This window comes from Crassostrea angulata, chromosome 5, assembly GCF_025612915.1.
Source record: "Crassostrea angulata isolate pt1a10 chromosome 5, ASM2561291v2, whole genome shotgun sequence".
Lineage (NCBI taxonomy): Eukaryota > Metazoa > Mollusca > Bivalvia > Ostreida > Ostreidae > Magallana > Magallana angulata.
In genome coordinates, this window is record NC_069115.1 from 37,137,649 (window position 1) to 37,154,637 (window position 16,989).

The window sequence follows — 16,989 nt, forward strand, 5'->3', positions numbered from 1 at the left end:
AGATGCAGTTTACCTTGTTTGCCACGAGTCATTTTGTCCGAAAAATGGTAAATCCATATCTAAAGTATTTGTAAACAAATGTTAGACTCCAGGTTTGTTCACATAACAATGAATTCTTTCCTCTCTATTTCTCGTACTACTTGACTTCCAATATTCAAATCGTGACCAATTATTCAGAATGCGCAAGTAAACCATTTGAAACATAAAAAAAAAATACTAAAAATTTAATCTAAAACCGTGTTAAAGTCTTTTTAACATCCGAATTAAATCATTTTATCTTTGTTTGTCAATAATTCATGTAAGTTTCAATGATTTAAAATAAAGAATATGCATATTATATATGGCTTTTAATTTTTTAGTATCTGATAAAATCACCAATAAGGGAGCAATCACACCAATATAATATAATGTAAATCCCCGCATCAACGCTCTACTAAGCTAAATGCTTAAATAATGCAAGGTCTCGATTCTGTTGACTAAATTTTACTTTACAAAGTAAAAAAAGGCACAAGCCTGAAATTGTTTACACTTTAGTCAACAAAGAATTATGACCTCTGTATCTCGCTTATAGTTTAACAAATGGCGCTTAAAATGTTTTTGAGCATTGATAATATCTAACTTTAGGTGAAATGCTAATTACTTTATACGAATGTTGTATTTTTTAATGAGAACGTGATAAATGTGTTTTGGTTGCAAGTAACACTGCACTGCAGTAAAGTTTAAAATTTGGTGTTTATAAATGCAGGATTTTAATATCTTATAAGTCGTAACCATAAATGTCAATAAAACGTTTTAATTTTTTAAAGGTTGTATGGGAAATCTGTCGATAATACTGTGATAATCTAAATACTTTAGAATTCTCAAATTTTACAATATCTAACCAAAACGAGGCCCAGGGGCCACATCGCTCACCTGTGCAACAATTGCCTTGATTCTGATCAAATTAGCATTACAGTATCAAAATATCTTACCAACTGAGTACAGTAGATCTTGCTAAAAAAATTGAAAATCTGCCAATTTTTATCCACACTTATTTTTTGGTAAATATCAAGCCCCTTTTGTTGTTGTACCTGTAAGATTTTTCTCTATTCCTATAACCCCCCCCCCCCCCCATTTCGTGGCCCCACTTTGTCAAGGGAATCATGGTTTCATCAAACTTAAATCTGCATAACCTGTGCTTTCACATTAAGTACTGAGTTTTGGACCGAAAACTTTCCCAGAATATTTTTAAAGATTTTCTCTTTATATTCATATGTAAAAATTCAAACGCCATCACGGTCCCGCCCTACCACTAGGTACTGTGATTTTGCAAACTTGAATTTACACTACCCGAGGATGCCTCTACACATGTTTAAGCTTTTCTGGCCAAATAGTCTTTAAAAAGAAGATTTTTAAAGATTCTCTCTATATATTCCTAATTAAAAATTCACCCCCCATTGTGGCCTCACCCTACCCCTGGACTATTATTTAAACAAACTTGAATCTATATGATCTGGGGATGCTTCCACTCAAATTTGGGCTTTCCTGGCCTAATAGTTTTGAGAAGAGGACATTTAAAAATTTTCTCTATATATAAAAATTCATCCCCCATTGTGGCCCCGCCCTACCCCCAGGGACCCTGATTTGAACAAACTTAAAAATACACTTCCTGAGGATGGTTACACGCCAATTTGAGCTTTCTTGGCCAAATAGTTTTTAAAAGAATTTTTAAAAAGATTTTCTCTATATATTCCTATATAAAAATTTATCCCACAATTGTGGCCCCACCCTAACCCCGGGGACCATGATTTGAATCTACACTACCTGAGGATGTTTCCATTTTAATTTGAGCTTTTCTGGCCTAATAGTTTTTGAGAAGAAGATTTTTAAAGATTTTCTCTATATATTCTTATGTAAAACATGATCCCCCTATTGTGGCCCCACCCTACCCCTGGGGACCATGATTTTAACAAAATTGAATCTACACTACCTAATGATGCCTCCACACAAGTTTAAGCTTCTCATGCCGAATAGTTTTTGAGAAGAAGATTTTCGGAAAATACCAACACTTGAGCCTTTGGCTAAGGTGAGCTAAAAATAGCTTTTGAAAATATTTAGAGAGGTAAAAAATGAATAAAAAAAACAAACAACAACAACAAAGAAAAAACCAAAACAACTACTTAGAGATTCATAGTAAACCCTCTAACCCACTACGCTACGCTATTAGGTGACAATGATTGGAAAGAAACTACTTAATATATAATTACACTTCATTTCATTTTTTTATTTCGATAAATAATACTTCACAACATGGAGGTGTCCCGTACCACTTTAAATAAAAAAAAACACTATTTACGAAAATCAAAAAACACCTTTTCTTTACATTTTTTCAAACCTATGAATAAAATCTTTTACAGAGACGTGTTTTATAGAGGATCTGTAAGACAATCATATTTACAAAAAAATAATTGAAACAAATTGACAAAATTTAAGAAACTTTGCTAATTTACATAAAAGGTAAAAAATGATATTATTAATCACATCTTACAAATTGAGCAAATTTGACTCGAAGTGCGGAAAATGACAATTTTCTTTATATTCCTTTAGTAATTGTTCCTGTATCTGTCCCTAACCAGACGAACCAGATGGTGGATATTCTTGAACCTTCGCAAATATACTCGAGTTATAAAAAAGTTTTTCTATTGCAGTTTTTTTTACGCAAAAAAAGAAAGAGAAAGAGAAAAACAATCCCAATTTAGAATTTCCAGAATTAAATCCCCTTCTTCCGTCTTGCTGACGAATTCAATACATTAAAAGGTGACGAGAGTGCTCCTATATTGATCATTTGGTATATCTTAAACATTATTTAGATATTAACTACCTCATTGGATTGCAGCTATGATTCATCATTTGACAAATTGTTAAAGTTTTCTCGGTTATGTATTATCTAAGTCGTCGTTTTTATAACCATTCCGAGTTCAAATTTCAGGTCGACGAGTAAAAAAAAAAACGTATAAAAATACGTTTAACTTGGTCGAAACCCCTCACCCCCTTTCCAAAAAAATACTTCGCATGATTAGATATGTGATATACTATAAAGAAAATTCAATTTATAAAAAAAAAGTGTTTAAACAAAGTCGATATCCCCTGCAAACAAAGACATTTTAAGGTCCTGAACAACTAATTATATAACTATTCTTGGATATATATATATATATATATATATATATATATATATATATATATATATATATATATATATATATATATATAAGCCTTGGAGACTAATATGGAACATATCAACCTGGGGATATGTACTTATCACTATTTGTTTTATTGCACAACTTAGTTTGGTCAAATGTGCGCCATGTTTCAAAAACATTGTAAATTCAGTAAATTTTTTTAATCATGCATAAAGCTACACGTAATAGCGATGCTCACAAACAGTTCATTCAGAACACAGAAGTTACATTTTCCAACAAAATTCTTTTTTTTTGTATTGGACACTACATTAAAAATTCTGCAATTGCGAAGGGAATGAGTAATGATGACAGACGACGGTTCTTTGTCGTGACAAGTGATTTAGTTTTCAAAGTTTTATTACTTTAAATTTTTACTTTGTTATTGTCATGGCTGAAAAGAATACCTAACCGGAAACGATTATAAGCACATTAAGAAATGAATAGCACCACACCGGAAACAGTAAAACTTCCCTCACGAAATACTTATAGAATGCCAGCATTCAATTTTAAATCGAGTTGGCAATTTGGTTCAACGGCAGCCAATTTCGAAGCAAGCGTCGATATCATTTTAATAACTTTGCGTCTTAAAATTAAGACTGATTGATAAATAAAATTTTCATTTTTGCAGAATATGTATACACATAGAGGACTTTTTGTTTGATGGTGCTAAAATGTTTACCCAGGCCGACAAGGAAACACTACCAACTGCAAGGAGCGGCATCAACATCCTCTAGTTTTCTGTAAAAAGAGGGAAATGTTATTGATGTCGCCATCTTAGCCATAAAATGTATCTGTAACAGATCCACGATCGCAACTTTTTTAACCAACTGCAGTCAAACAAACGGGTTGCTAGTAGTTTTGATGACACGGAGCGGAATCAAGATCATCATATTACATGTATATTACATGTATAAGCATTAATCCTCATTATTTGCATGGTACATGAAGTTAAGCTGATATTTTTTTCAAAAGGACTTGATCATTATAAACGTCAAAAAACATTTTTGTGTACGTAAACATGATGAAAGCATTTTGCATTGGTCTCTTTGTTGCTTAATTATTATCACGATAAGCAGACACTAAAAAATCTTACTATGTTCGCTTTATTTGTGAATAACAAAACATAAAATAACTATAATTGAACCATCATCAATTAATATGTATTCAGTTTTTATTTAACTCATAAATCCATCATCTTTTACAAAAGCAATAATATTGATTCAGCATTTTTAAATTCTAATTCATTACACAATATAAGTAGAAATATCTATTATCTTCTTAATCAAATCCCGTGCATTTAGACATATGCTTTTTTTCATTACTAATATCCCATGTATATTTTTTTTCACAATAACAACGCACAACTTAAAATTCTCTTCGTTAAAGTCATTTCATTAGAGAAGATAGAGACAAGAAAAGCATTAAAATACACGGGGTTAATGAAGTCTTATCATTGGCTCTTGTATTTCATTCGCAAAAACTATTGATTTCTGTATTGAAAGAAAATATTTGCTAGCGATAAAGATTACAGCGTCAGCCTGCTGAGAAAAAAGATTTTAAAACTAAACAGTTTGTCAAAGTTTATAACCTTCTCTGACAAGACAAAATAGTTGACAATGATTCATCAGTTTTGATAAGTCCCACTTATTAGGATACGCTTGCACTTGTTATGCCCAATTGTTTCTTTTGAAATCTGGTCTCTTTTTAGTGCATGCGAAAAAAACTTTTGCACTAAAGACCTCTGTTCGTCTACCTGGTAGTCCAGCCAGACTTTAGTGCATTGTAGGCTATTTCAGGCGCTGAGTCACATTTGCTAGAGCTACAGCGAAAGCCTGCAGGGTAGTAAATGGGTACTGGAAGTCCAATGTGTAGGCATTGCTTCCGATTCTACCAAACTGCATCACCTGTGATACAAAATGTCAAATTTATTCCCTCAATGATTATTGGTTTAATCTATTGTTTAAACGAAGACTGTAACTAAACTCAAGCAAATGTTATCTTAATTACAATTAATGTGTCTAATTAATTACAATTAATAATTACTCTCATTAGTGCAATATAGAGGGAATGCATTGGAAACCACCAAGAGAATCATTGATGTTACGATACTTTCCTATTTGGGAAACTAATTCTATAAAATCTCATACATGTGCCTTAAAAAGATATTCAGTCTTTATCAAACTTTTTTGATTCCCTTCCTTCTTGGAAGTATAGTTTAAGCCTAGTTTAAGTTGAAATCTGCACATGTTGTAGAAAAGTTTACACTAGAGATGATGCTGTACAAGTAATTTGAAAACCTTAGAGAAGATTACAGCTCTAATTAAAATCCAAGTCAAACGTTTTAAATGTGCAATCTGTGTAATATTCACCAAATACAGCTTTGAATTCGATTTCGGTTTTATTTATGAAAAATAAATCAAATTAGGAGAGCTTTCAATAATTGTTATAATCTCTAATTTGTTTAGTTTTTTTTAGAAATATATACAGTAAGGTCCGATAAGATCCTGGTGTAAATTCTGTATTTCTATGGTTGCCAATTTATGTGAATGCTATTAAAAACGTATAGGTAACCGCGTCTTTTCTAAATTTTGTTAAATTTATACTTAATATACACACTTTTATACATAAAACGTCTGTATTATTTGAACCCCATAAATTTTATTTTTTAAAAAACCTTCATAAATATTAAACTTTTTATTTTACAACACTTGTTAAAAATTGTATTAAACTGAATGAAATTGTATTAACCTGAACTGTTTATAAAAAACCTGAACTACGCAGTTTAACAAAATTAGTCAGCAAAACTTTCCATGAGTTACCCCAATTTTTCTTCGTCGAAATCATTTTGTACAGGTGAAGGACAATAGAAGTGCATTATAAAAATGTCCAGAGTACACCCCGACAGTGTAGAATGTAATCTATATGATTCAGGTAGTTGAAGATAAATGTTTATTTAGGTGAGGTGGGCATTTAAAGCATTGATTGACTATACGGTGCATGTACAGTGTATATGCGTCTTTGTCATGATCTACCAATTTAATCTATTTTCTATTTATCTTTAAGTGTCCTTTTTCCCCAAGGTCTGCGACTTATCGTATTTGTTTCCGGGATCAAATATAAAGTTCAGATACATCGTTTGATAACACAACGAAAGAACGTCTCTATCTTTTCAAAAAAGCGATCATTCGACATACTTGTAACACTGATTCAAATCGTTAAATGGTGTCAACAAAACATGGCTTGCAAAAACATAAGTTGTCAAGTTCTTTCAGCTACTTTCAGATAATATTTCGTTAATGATAAATGCATAATTAGTCATTGAATCAATTCTTATCTTCAAAAGATAAACTTTGCTTAATATAATTTGAAGCACTTTTCATATACTCGCATGTGTCTCTTAAATGAAAACAAAACTTTCATTGTAACCCTTGAAATCAAATTACAACATGTATGCTTAAAAATACGGGTTTTTTGTAAGGAAATTACCGAGTCATGTTTTTTTTTCAGAAAGAATAAAGAAAGTGGGGTTATTTTTACAGCATAATGGATCTTGAATCAATTAAATGTATTGTATTGTAACACAATGTAATCTCTTTTATATTTTAAGAAAAACTTTTTAGAACTTTTTTGCTGATTGTTTCTAATTGCTTGAAGAAAAAGTAAAAAAAGATGACTAATTAGAATGCAATAAGATATCACACTACCACATTAAATAATTTTGATTGCAAATAAAACCCCAATTTTCCGTTAGCAATTTGTACGGACAAACCTGACGACTTCGGAACTCTATTTGGAAGTTTTTCGCAGACTCCTGGCTGACCCTCCCTCCAAAGTCTAGCTGATACACCTGGCTGTTCTCATTCCAGAGAGGAGCTTTGTTGTGCATAACGAACTGGCGATGTCCAAGATGTGGGTATCTCGACCTTCCCCTGTCTTCGCTCCTCTTACGCACTTTCTGGAGCTATACAGAAAATTTGAAGAAAAAAATGTTCTAAAGATTTTCATTACACCATTTTAGATAACTATCTGAGTGAAGCTTAATATATTATCAAATAATAACACATATAAATGTTAAAAGTATATCAAATATATTAGATAACATTAAACAAATATTGAATACATAGATCACGGAAAAAAGTAGTTTTCTATGAATTCAGATAGAATGAATGAAAGAAAGTTATCTCTCTTTGGTCTAACACAGAAATACAAGATGCAAAAAATACCTTCTGTTTTAGTTGTGATTTCTGGAAAGTCTCCAAGTTTTTAAAACTCTGGGAATACTTTCCATCTTCTATCGTCCGTTCTTCATCCCCGTTATGGTAATTTCTTGGGTTAAAATGTCTAGACTTTCTCTTGAATATCGGACTATAATGCTTGCAAGTACCCTGTAGAATTTCTTCTCTAATATCTCTCATGGGCGAATCTGCAGCCCTATGCAGAGGAGAATTTGGCAAAGATGCGCTGTGGCTGATTTCCATTGTGGAAGTGTTACGAGTGAAAGAAGCTGGATCCACCACTTCATCGTCGTAATGGAATACAGAACAAGAAGCACCTGAGAATACACTGCTACTTCTACATGTGTCTTTATGCACATCATCCAGAGACCCTAACATTGTATCAGCATCGTCCCCGTTTTCCGAGGGGTCTCGACTATGATCACATATCATTGCATCAGAATCAACGTTGGACAACGTTTCCAAATACAACCTTTTCTGGTTATCAGACAAAGTGGGAGTCAATTGACTAGAATCACAGATTATTCCTGCCATATTGTCCGAATTTTCCGAGTTACGATTGTTCAGTCCTTCGTCATCTATGAACTTGATCCCAGGATTGGCGAGATCCGCCCAGCGATTCTCGTCACCATCTTTCATTATACTGGACACTTCATTGTGTAAACTAGTCCTCATGTTGGCACTTGACACCGATGATGAATTATTGTTTGCATGAACCAGCGTCTCTCCGCTAGGTGTCCCCACAGTCACCTCTGTTGAGCTGACCTTGGGGATTGCACCTTGACCAATGAACTTATCCTTCAGAACAGAATTGTCTACACTGTTAAAGGCGTTATTTTGAGCAACGGATTCGGAGGCAGGTGAAAGAGATCTGTTTTTCATGCTGGGTGACCAGTGCAGTCGTTCACCATTGAACACATTATTATTACTACTCAAATTACTACTTATGTCACAAAGAACCTTCTCCTCATTTTGATTGGATGAATTTGAAGACTTTTTAATGTCCATGAAGACATGGCTTGTGCCTCGATTAACATTATCACCACTATACGTTTCTGACACTAATATTCCGTCCTCCTGACCCATGTCTTCCAAGTCAACAGGCAAATCTTCGTCTGAAACAACATTGAATTCATGAAAACATTTCGCCTAACAAACAACGTTAAATGGATAATTCCTTTTCAGTCACAGGCAAACCGAAGTTCAAATTAATGCCTTTTCAAAAAAGGTAGTTCTCATGTATGTTAAAAATGCATTGTCAAGATTACGATTTCTAATTGGTGTTATACCATAATGTGCTTTCTTTGCCTGTGTATGGTGCAACACTAACGGAACAGAAGCTCTGTATTCAATAAATTTTAATTTCTTTCAGTTTATGTTTCAAGTGCACCAAGCGAGGTGTTCACCAGCTCAATGAAAATGAGAGTCAGCTAACGATTTTGTCATTCAAAATAGGAAGATTGGTCTTGACCTTGTATGGTAATGTCAGCATCTCTGCAATTTGTTAATGTCAAAAATTGACGAATCAAATACAGGAATGAATATTCATGATAACCATTCCTGACTGGTCACCATCAGATAAGTAATACATTGAAGTATTCTTTTCCCAATTTTTTATTTCATTATCAAAGAACTTAAGCTTCTCCTCATAATCAAATCCCATAGCAACAAGAATTTACATATTTACCGTGATAATATGAAAACAAACAAGCAGGTCGGCAGCAAAACATTTATAGTTAACAAAAATATCCTTGTGGATATCGTGACAAATACAATTGATAATTTAGATTGTCTGATTTTCTTTTCATATCAAATGTTGAGTTTTACCCTAGGGAATTACCGAAAAAAAATATGTAGCTACATAATGGCAACAATATCATTATTTTTATATGTCATGAAAACTTTTTTCCCTTAAAAAAAATAATTAACATGAATACTATTTTATTATGATTTAGAAAATTATATTGTTTAGGTGGCTCACTAAACTTTGAAACAGTTTCTTAAAACAGCAGAAAATTACTTAATTATAAAAGATAGCATTATGCATACGAAGTATATAAGTCAAATAGGCAAATAAAATATGCAATTTTGGCTAAAAAAATTATTTTCATGAATTTATTTCAGAAAACATGAGCAAAAGCCTCAGGCAGATTCAAAATCATGATCTGTGGTTTACAATCCCTATACTTGAGCCATGATTACATTCAACTAACTCACACTAAAAGTTAAACAAAATATTTAAATTGCCATCTTGTGATGTAGTGCCATAAAAAATATGCCTTGGTGTAGAGAGGTACCGAAACAAGTACATTGTACATTCAAAAACTTAATGTTAAAAATTATGAATAATGTGCTCAGAAAGAGCCTTTTAGGTAAACTTTGAAAAATAATTGAATTACATAAAACATATGCATTCTTTCACTGAAGGGCAAATATCTCATATTCTGACCAGTCTCACATACAAACCCCTTCCAAGGGGTTATGTTCCCACTTTGCATCTTATTTTATTCATAATTATAGTCTAAATTTCCTCAAAACAAATATTGTTTATTTCAGTTAGCTCATTAGGTCAACAAAAAAGAAGTTCCATTTGTTGAGTGGCTCTTGGCAGTCCTAAGGCTTCTTATGCGCTGCAAAAACCATCTAAATGTCATTAAAGAGGCCAGGTCCCTATTTGCATATAAAACAGAGGTTAACTTGTCAGGAAAAGGATCAGATTAATCAACTACTATCGAGCAGGAATCCTGAAAAAAAAGGCTAATTAAAACCATCATGGGGATTACATGAAAGTTGCTTAGTAGCAGTGTAATGTTTTAGGTTTTCCTGTTCTTTCTGAAACTTACCAAATTTGATACACAGTGTCCCAATGCACCTATAAACTGATCACCGTTTTGAAAAATAGGTTTATTTGGTTAAATATGGTTTGCTGGGGTAAAAAAAAATGCAAAAAGAAATTTTCTAGCAACAGTATCAATACAAACATTCATTACTTTAATACTTACATGTACTAGATTTAACCTCTCAATCTTTATCAAAATGACCCACTGGAGTAAAATTCAAAATTCCAAAAAACACTTACTATATCTTAACTTTCCATCTTTATCAAAATGGCCCACTAGAGTAAAACTTGAAAAATTAAAAAAACATTTACTAGATTCAACCTCTCTATCTTCATCAAAATGGCCCACTGGAGTAAAATTCAAAATTCCAAAAAACACTTACTGGATCTAACCTCTCCATCTTCATCAAAATGGCCCACTGGAGTAAAATTCAAAATTCCAAAAAAAACACTTACTGGATCTAACCTCTCCATCTTCATCAAAATGGCCTGCAGGTGTAAAGTTGGGGTCCCTGGACAGTGGCTGGTTGACCGCGCTGAGGGCGGTGATGGTGATGGTCATCTGTCTGGGCTGGAGGTGCAGCAGACTGGTCTTGTACAGAACATTACCCAGGTCCTCAGGCAAGAAAGGGGCCAAACCCGTCAGCTTGAACTTTGTTCCCCAAATGTTTGATGTGACTTCTACCAGCTTGTTGCTCTAAGGAAAGTTTGAAAAAGAAGAAATTTGAAGTCTGTAATTATATATTCAAATAGATCTCTTCAACCTTTTAATTAAATGAAAATGAAAAATTAGTTACATGTATTTTGGTAACTCCTTCCTCTACTAGCAGCAATCACCCTTTTTGGGATAGGAAATCAATGTCTTAACATTTATATACTTGATTTTGTTATCAAATTATTCTGTTTCTTTCTAGAGTATATTCAATAGCATTGATTGGGTTATAATCTTTTTTCAATGAAAATGTCATTGAATAAATTGATAACTACATCAATTAAGTTACGAGTACTTGGCCAGAAATTTGCTTGACTACAATAATTTTTTTATGAGCCATTATTTTTTTATGCTAAAAGTTCATGTATTTAGGCCTATTTGATGAAAAGCATAATTTATGATCTGAAACATAACTATTCCATTAGTTTCCAGTAGAAACTAATGTCTTCAGTGGGATGAAACAGTCTGAGAAAGTTCATAATTAAGATATTCATGTTTTCTTGATTACTGCAATTGACACTACTGGTACAGTTATGGCCTCTTGCTATTAAATAGACATAAAAACGGACAGTTTCTCATTTTTTAGTACTTAGATAGGAAATTTCTCATTAATCAATAGAAGGCCTATTGATTCATGTTCCTTCTATTTCAAACCCATGAGACAAAAATTTTCTCAAGGTTGTTAGCCTCTGAAGCAACTTATATTATAATTAACTGAAACAAACATTTAGCAAAATGAAATGTGTGAAACAGTTTTTCTTTATATTATATAAGCATTTAGATTAGTTATACAAAGGTACATGTAGTCAAACTGCTTTTGCTTATACCCAACTTTAACCCTTGATATTTTTACCAGACAAGTGGTCTAGTACAAAATGGTCATGTATAATTTCAAGGCAAAATGTTTTCCAAACAGGACACAGATTCTATAATATACCACAATATTGGCAAGCATAAATCTCTAATTATATGTGATCATAGTATTACAGACTCCTTTGGGCAATTTTCTCTGCAAAAGGCATTTCAAGTAAACAGGATGTACACTCTTGACATTTCCTCTAAAATTGGTAGCCCCTGTGGCCGTAATGGTAACTTTGAAACTAATAGTTGCTCATTTTATCTTCCCTCCGGAGATTTTAGTTATATTAGAGGCAGTTCTTATATTTACATAAAATGGCATCCGCCAGTTGAAGAAACTTTTTACTGATGAATAAAACATGGTTGCTGTCCATTTCTTTTCTCTGGCCAGATGCAAAATATAATATGTATGGAAATTGTGTATGTATTGACATATGTACGTAATGTTGTCAATATGCTGAACAGGCTTTCAGATGGGTATGGCATCAAGGTAATCTACACTTCATATATTTTATGATATATCAATTTATAGCTTTCTGTAATGATAACAAATAAGAAAATGCAAAAAAAAAAACAACCCCATGATTCATATTTGGTAAAATATTAAATCCACTTAAAGTCATTAATTCTAACTAATAATTAAATTATCATCTCTAAATTTCTAATTTTAGGCAATATGTAATGCCAATGTGTTAAAATTCAATTAATAATATTAAAAAAAAAGAAATCATTTGTTATGCTGAACAAAAAACTACTTGTATTATGACCTTTTACATTTGTAAAAAAAAATGTAAATTATAATTATTATATAAATATGTGCAAATGGACCACCCAACATTTCCTACCTCTGGAAGACTGTCATTATATAAAAGTTCATCTAACGTTCGGAAGGTTATTGATCGATCCACCTTCTTAGGTCTGAATATTTTGGGACGTTTCTTGCGTTGCATTCTGGGAGAGCCACACCCATCTGATGGAATTTCCTCATCAGAATCTGTTAGACTGGCTTCAAAGACACACTCTGGAAGCGAATGTTGATCTGATAATAAAAAGAATTTGATGAAACATTAAAAAATCTAAAAACTAATTTGTCATAGTAAGTCACTTTACTGATGATTTTGACAGTTTCTATAGCTGACAACATAGACAATGATAAAAAATTTAGAAATGGCTTCATTACTGTAGAATACTAAATAAATGCTTGGAATTAATATCTATGTAAATTTGCAAAAAGCACATCTTGCAACATTTAAAAAATCGCTTTTACTTTTCTGATAGACGTAAACTCATTAAAATGAAACTGTGATAAAAATTTAGCATTAACAAATTTATACCGGCCATTTAATGCAAAAAGAATGAATTGCAGAATTAAGAAATCAGAACGTAAAATAAGGAATCTACAAATACAATTTAACACATAAAATACTGTGATTTCATTAATATTCGTGGGTATCAATTTTCAAGGATAAATTGAAAATCACAGTTTCAAGTATACTTAAATTCATGGCTAATGATCCTATCAATACAACATGTTAGTAAAAATTGTACTTCAATAAACATTTAAATTTGTGGATCAACTTAAAAACGAAATTCATGAAAATTAGTATTCAATGAATATTAATTTAATGAAACCACAGTACTAAATTGTGAAACCACTAAACTCTTACCCTCACTGCATGCTTTGGCCCCAATCTTAGGATCATAGATAACAAAGTCCGGCCTAAGTTTGCTGGCACGCTTTCCCTTCAGCAGTGGAATAAGGCCCCCTAGGTACTCCAGGTACAGTGTATAGTGTCCCCCCGATGTCTCTTCCCCGTGCCTGATCATGGTACAGAACAGTCTCTCACTGGCTGGGGGAGGGGAACAGATGAATTCCCGCAACTTGAATGGGTCTGGAATGTAGCTCTGTCAAAATATTTTGTTGAAAAATTGAAAATTTTAAATGTGCAATAGTGAGATGTATGGAATAGGTTAATATATACTAGATTTATGCTCTTAACTTAGCCAGTCTAGTTTTTTTTTAGGCAACATGACATGGTAACTTTATGTTCTGTGATCAGGTATAGGAGTACTAGCATTCCACATTATAGTGCTATATTATGTAGGCAAAAGAAAATTGTTGTCAGGAAATTTCTTTTAAATAATCACTTTCACTTTAAAAACTAAATGTTTTTCTATTCTTATTTCAACTTTTTTTTCATTTTGGCCTTGCAGATCCAGAAGATACTTCGTCAGATAAATGATATATTGCACAGCTTCCTTCACAAGTAATATCATATGAGCATAAATCTCTCTGCAATGACAAATATGGGGCCTTTGAACTTGATGCTAGTAGACATTTATGGCAAACTCTACATTCTACAGAATATCGGCTATGTCGCAGTTAGGGGGAAATCAATAGATGCAATGAGATAGAGTAAAACAAACATTTCAAAAGCAGCAAAACAACAGTTTCCCCAGAAACAGAAATGCAGATCATATCTGCAACACAAATCTTGTTACAGTTTTTTTGTGTCTTATTTCAGGGAAATCGCTAGCATGTCCTACAACACTTATTAAATCAAACGTACAATATTGTCGCAACTTGATTTCAATTGAATCAAAGTAAGGCTCAGTCAGTTACAATGATGTCAAGATCAATTCAATGCCAGCATGAGTAACACAATTCAAAATATAATTATTCAATTTTTTTTATAAGAGTACTAGTTACAATGATGTTGAAATCAATTCAATGCCAGCATGAGGGACAAAATTAAGAATATATTAAAGAGCTAGAGCCACGAAGCATCAAAAAATGCCCTATCATTAAAAATTACCATATTTTGGTCAAATATAGGGTAGGATCTTAGCTTTTCATAACTCTTTTTATTTTTTCGATATCTATCATACTTTTTTATAAACGGAGTTTATAATATGGCATTGTTTTGATGAAAAATGTAGAACAGACGTCATTTTTGTTAAGTAACGTCATAAAATGATAAAACTACGTATGACTTGAATCTAATGAAATAAACAAAAAAACATAAATAAAATTATCATGTAGACATAATAATAAATTTATGAAAATAAATTTATTGATGAAAATAGCATGAAAAGCTTATTTACAATATAGTTTAAAACATATTACAGGGACCAGTGCTGAAGGTCAATATAACGGCGGTACATTTAAATATGTCAGTGTCTTAAAAGTTCTTTTTTCTGCAATTTGAAACTGCATGAAGTAATGCTGATGATGCGCAATGTATAACTGAGGATTAATCATTGAATTCTACCAATGTAATCACAAATTATTAAAAATAAATATATAAATATGTCAGAGATACGGTAATTTAATTTAATAGAGATATATGTAATCTCGAATTTTGATGCATTACTGTAACAGTCTGTGTACATTATTCTACATGATTATTTTACTTGTTTCAAGGCTTCGATATTTTCACCCAATCCTGGCGCTTTACAGCAGTTAGATGCTAGGGTTCAGTTCTTTGAAATGTTTAATTTTCCCAGTTTCCCGTGGGCTCACCGTGCGTTCATGTGCGCTCTCCGCTCCGCTCCGTTCCCGCTCATCGTGCACAAATCGCCCACCGTGCGTTCACAAAGATTTCGCCTTGCATGCGCTCACTGCGTTCGTTCGGTGTTCACTTATTATTTAGTCAGATAATTTTATATTTAGGCTTATAACAATACAAACATGTAGTTTATTGTTATTATTTCCTGATTACCAACGAAACACAATGTAACAATACCGCCCGTGGCACTCCTCTTGCGTTCACATAGAGTACATATATCGTTCAACGTTCACTTTGCGCTCTGCGTTCGCTCTCAGTTCACCGTTCATAAGCGCTATCCAAATTCGGCTCAGCGTGCACTCGCCGTTCGTTTAGAGCACAATCACTGTGCGCTCACCGTTCACGAACTGTTCAAGTGAAAAATAAAACCTTTCGCGACTCTGTTTATGTAATGGATGTTCTAGTATGCCGAAAGCAGTTCTGTATGAAATAATATAAAACAGTTTCGAGGCCCGTTATAGGGCCGAGAACAGTGATATTTTTTCGTACAGAAGTGTTTGAGGCATATATAGCCTAGAATATCATTGTTGATTCTTGAGACAGCCTGATTTTAAAGAATAACAGTGTTGTAACCACTGATAATGATCTGATATCAAGAAGCTCTCTAATATATCGGACTGTCACAAGTAAAATTTTTGACTGCTGGAACAAAGGAATGACATTACAGCAGTGTTTTAATTTTTATTAATTAAATGAAAAAAGAATATCGATTTCTTTAAAAATATTCTTATGAGTTAATTATTCCTTATAAATGCCATAAAGTCTATTCATTTCCATTTCATTTTTTCTAGTGATATGCATGTCCTTTGAGAATTGTTGCAAGTGATAAGCTATCCGTAAATGTCTTGAGAATTAAGATCATATTTCAGAGAGAGAGAGAGAGAGAGAGAGAGAGAGAGAGAGAGAGAGAGAGAGAGAGAGAGAGAATGTGGGTTTACTATTTCGGAGCGAAGATAGGTTAAAATGAACATTTTTATTTAAAACATCAAGCAGTAGCACATAAATAATGTTGTAAAATTGTCTTGAAAAGTCGAGTTCATAGCAAGCCTGTAGAATTTGTGTTATCATATCTATAGATTTGTAGTGAACTCGGCCGTAAATCGATTTTTTCAGAGGGTAGGGAAGGGGGGGGGGGGGTTGAATGGAAACAAATACTGTTTTAAATCTCTCTGTACTCATTTGTTTTGTTTTTTTTTTAAAGAAAGGGCCCGGCAATCTGATTTTTTTTCTATATTCCATACAAGAAAAACTTTAATTAGATTTAATACGCATAAAATAATCAAAGATGATTTCAATCGAGAATTTTATAGGCAAAAGTAAGTACACATACATGTACACATATTTAGGGTGAATTTTTATTTTATTGGACAAATTATCAACAAAGACATCGCAATTAGGATTAGACTTCTATATAAAGCACATGCTGATACTGTATTCTAAGCTGTGTATACCAAAAGCCGTCTTCATCGAAATGGACACAATCGATCTTTTAAGAAAGGAGTGTAACTGCATGTAACGGTTCACCGGAAATACATCGACTATGCGACAAATCAAC

The 16,989-nt window shown here is 32.7% G+C and overlaps 1 protein-coding gene across 5 annotated transcripts in view; it reads right to left on the reverse strand.

Moving 5' to 3' along the window:
* Nucleotides 1-4,285: 4,285 nt before the first annotated feature.
* LOC128184203 (tubby-related protein 4-like) overlaps nt 4,286-16,989 on the reverse strand; it is a 54,817-nt gene continuing 42,113 nt past the window's right edge. For all 5 annotated transcript variants that reach the window (XM_052853572.1, XM_052853571.1, XM_052853573.1 and 2 more), the window contains 6 exons: nt 13,533-13,770; nt 12,711-12,904; nt 10,752-10,992; nt 7,445-8,571; nt 6,991-7,182; nt 4,286-5,125 (listed from right to left, as the gene is read on the reverse strand). In XM_052853572.1, the coding sequence (XP_052709532.1) occupies nt 5,009-5,125; nt 6,991-7,182; nt 7,445-8,571; nt 10,752-10,992; nt 12,711-12,904; nt 13,533-13,770 (2,109 nt within the window). In that variant the 3' untranslated portion in view covers nt 4,286-5,008. The remainder of the gene's footprint in view (nt 5,126-6,990; nt 7,183-7,444; nt 8,572-10,751; nt 10,993-12,710; nt 12,905-13,532; nt 13,771-16,989) is intronic.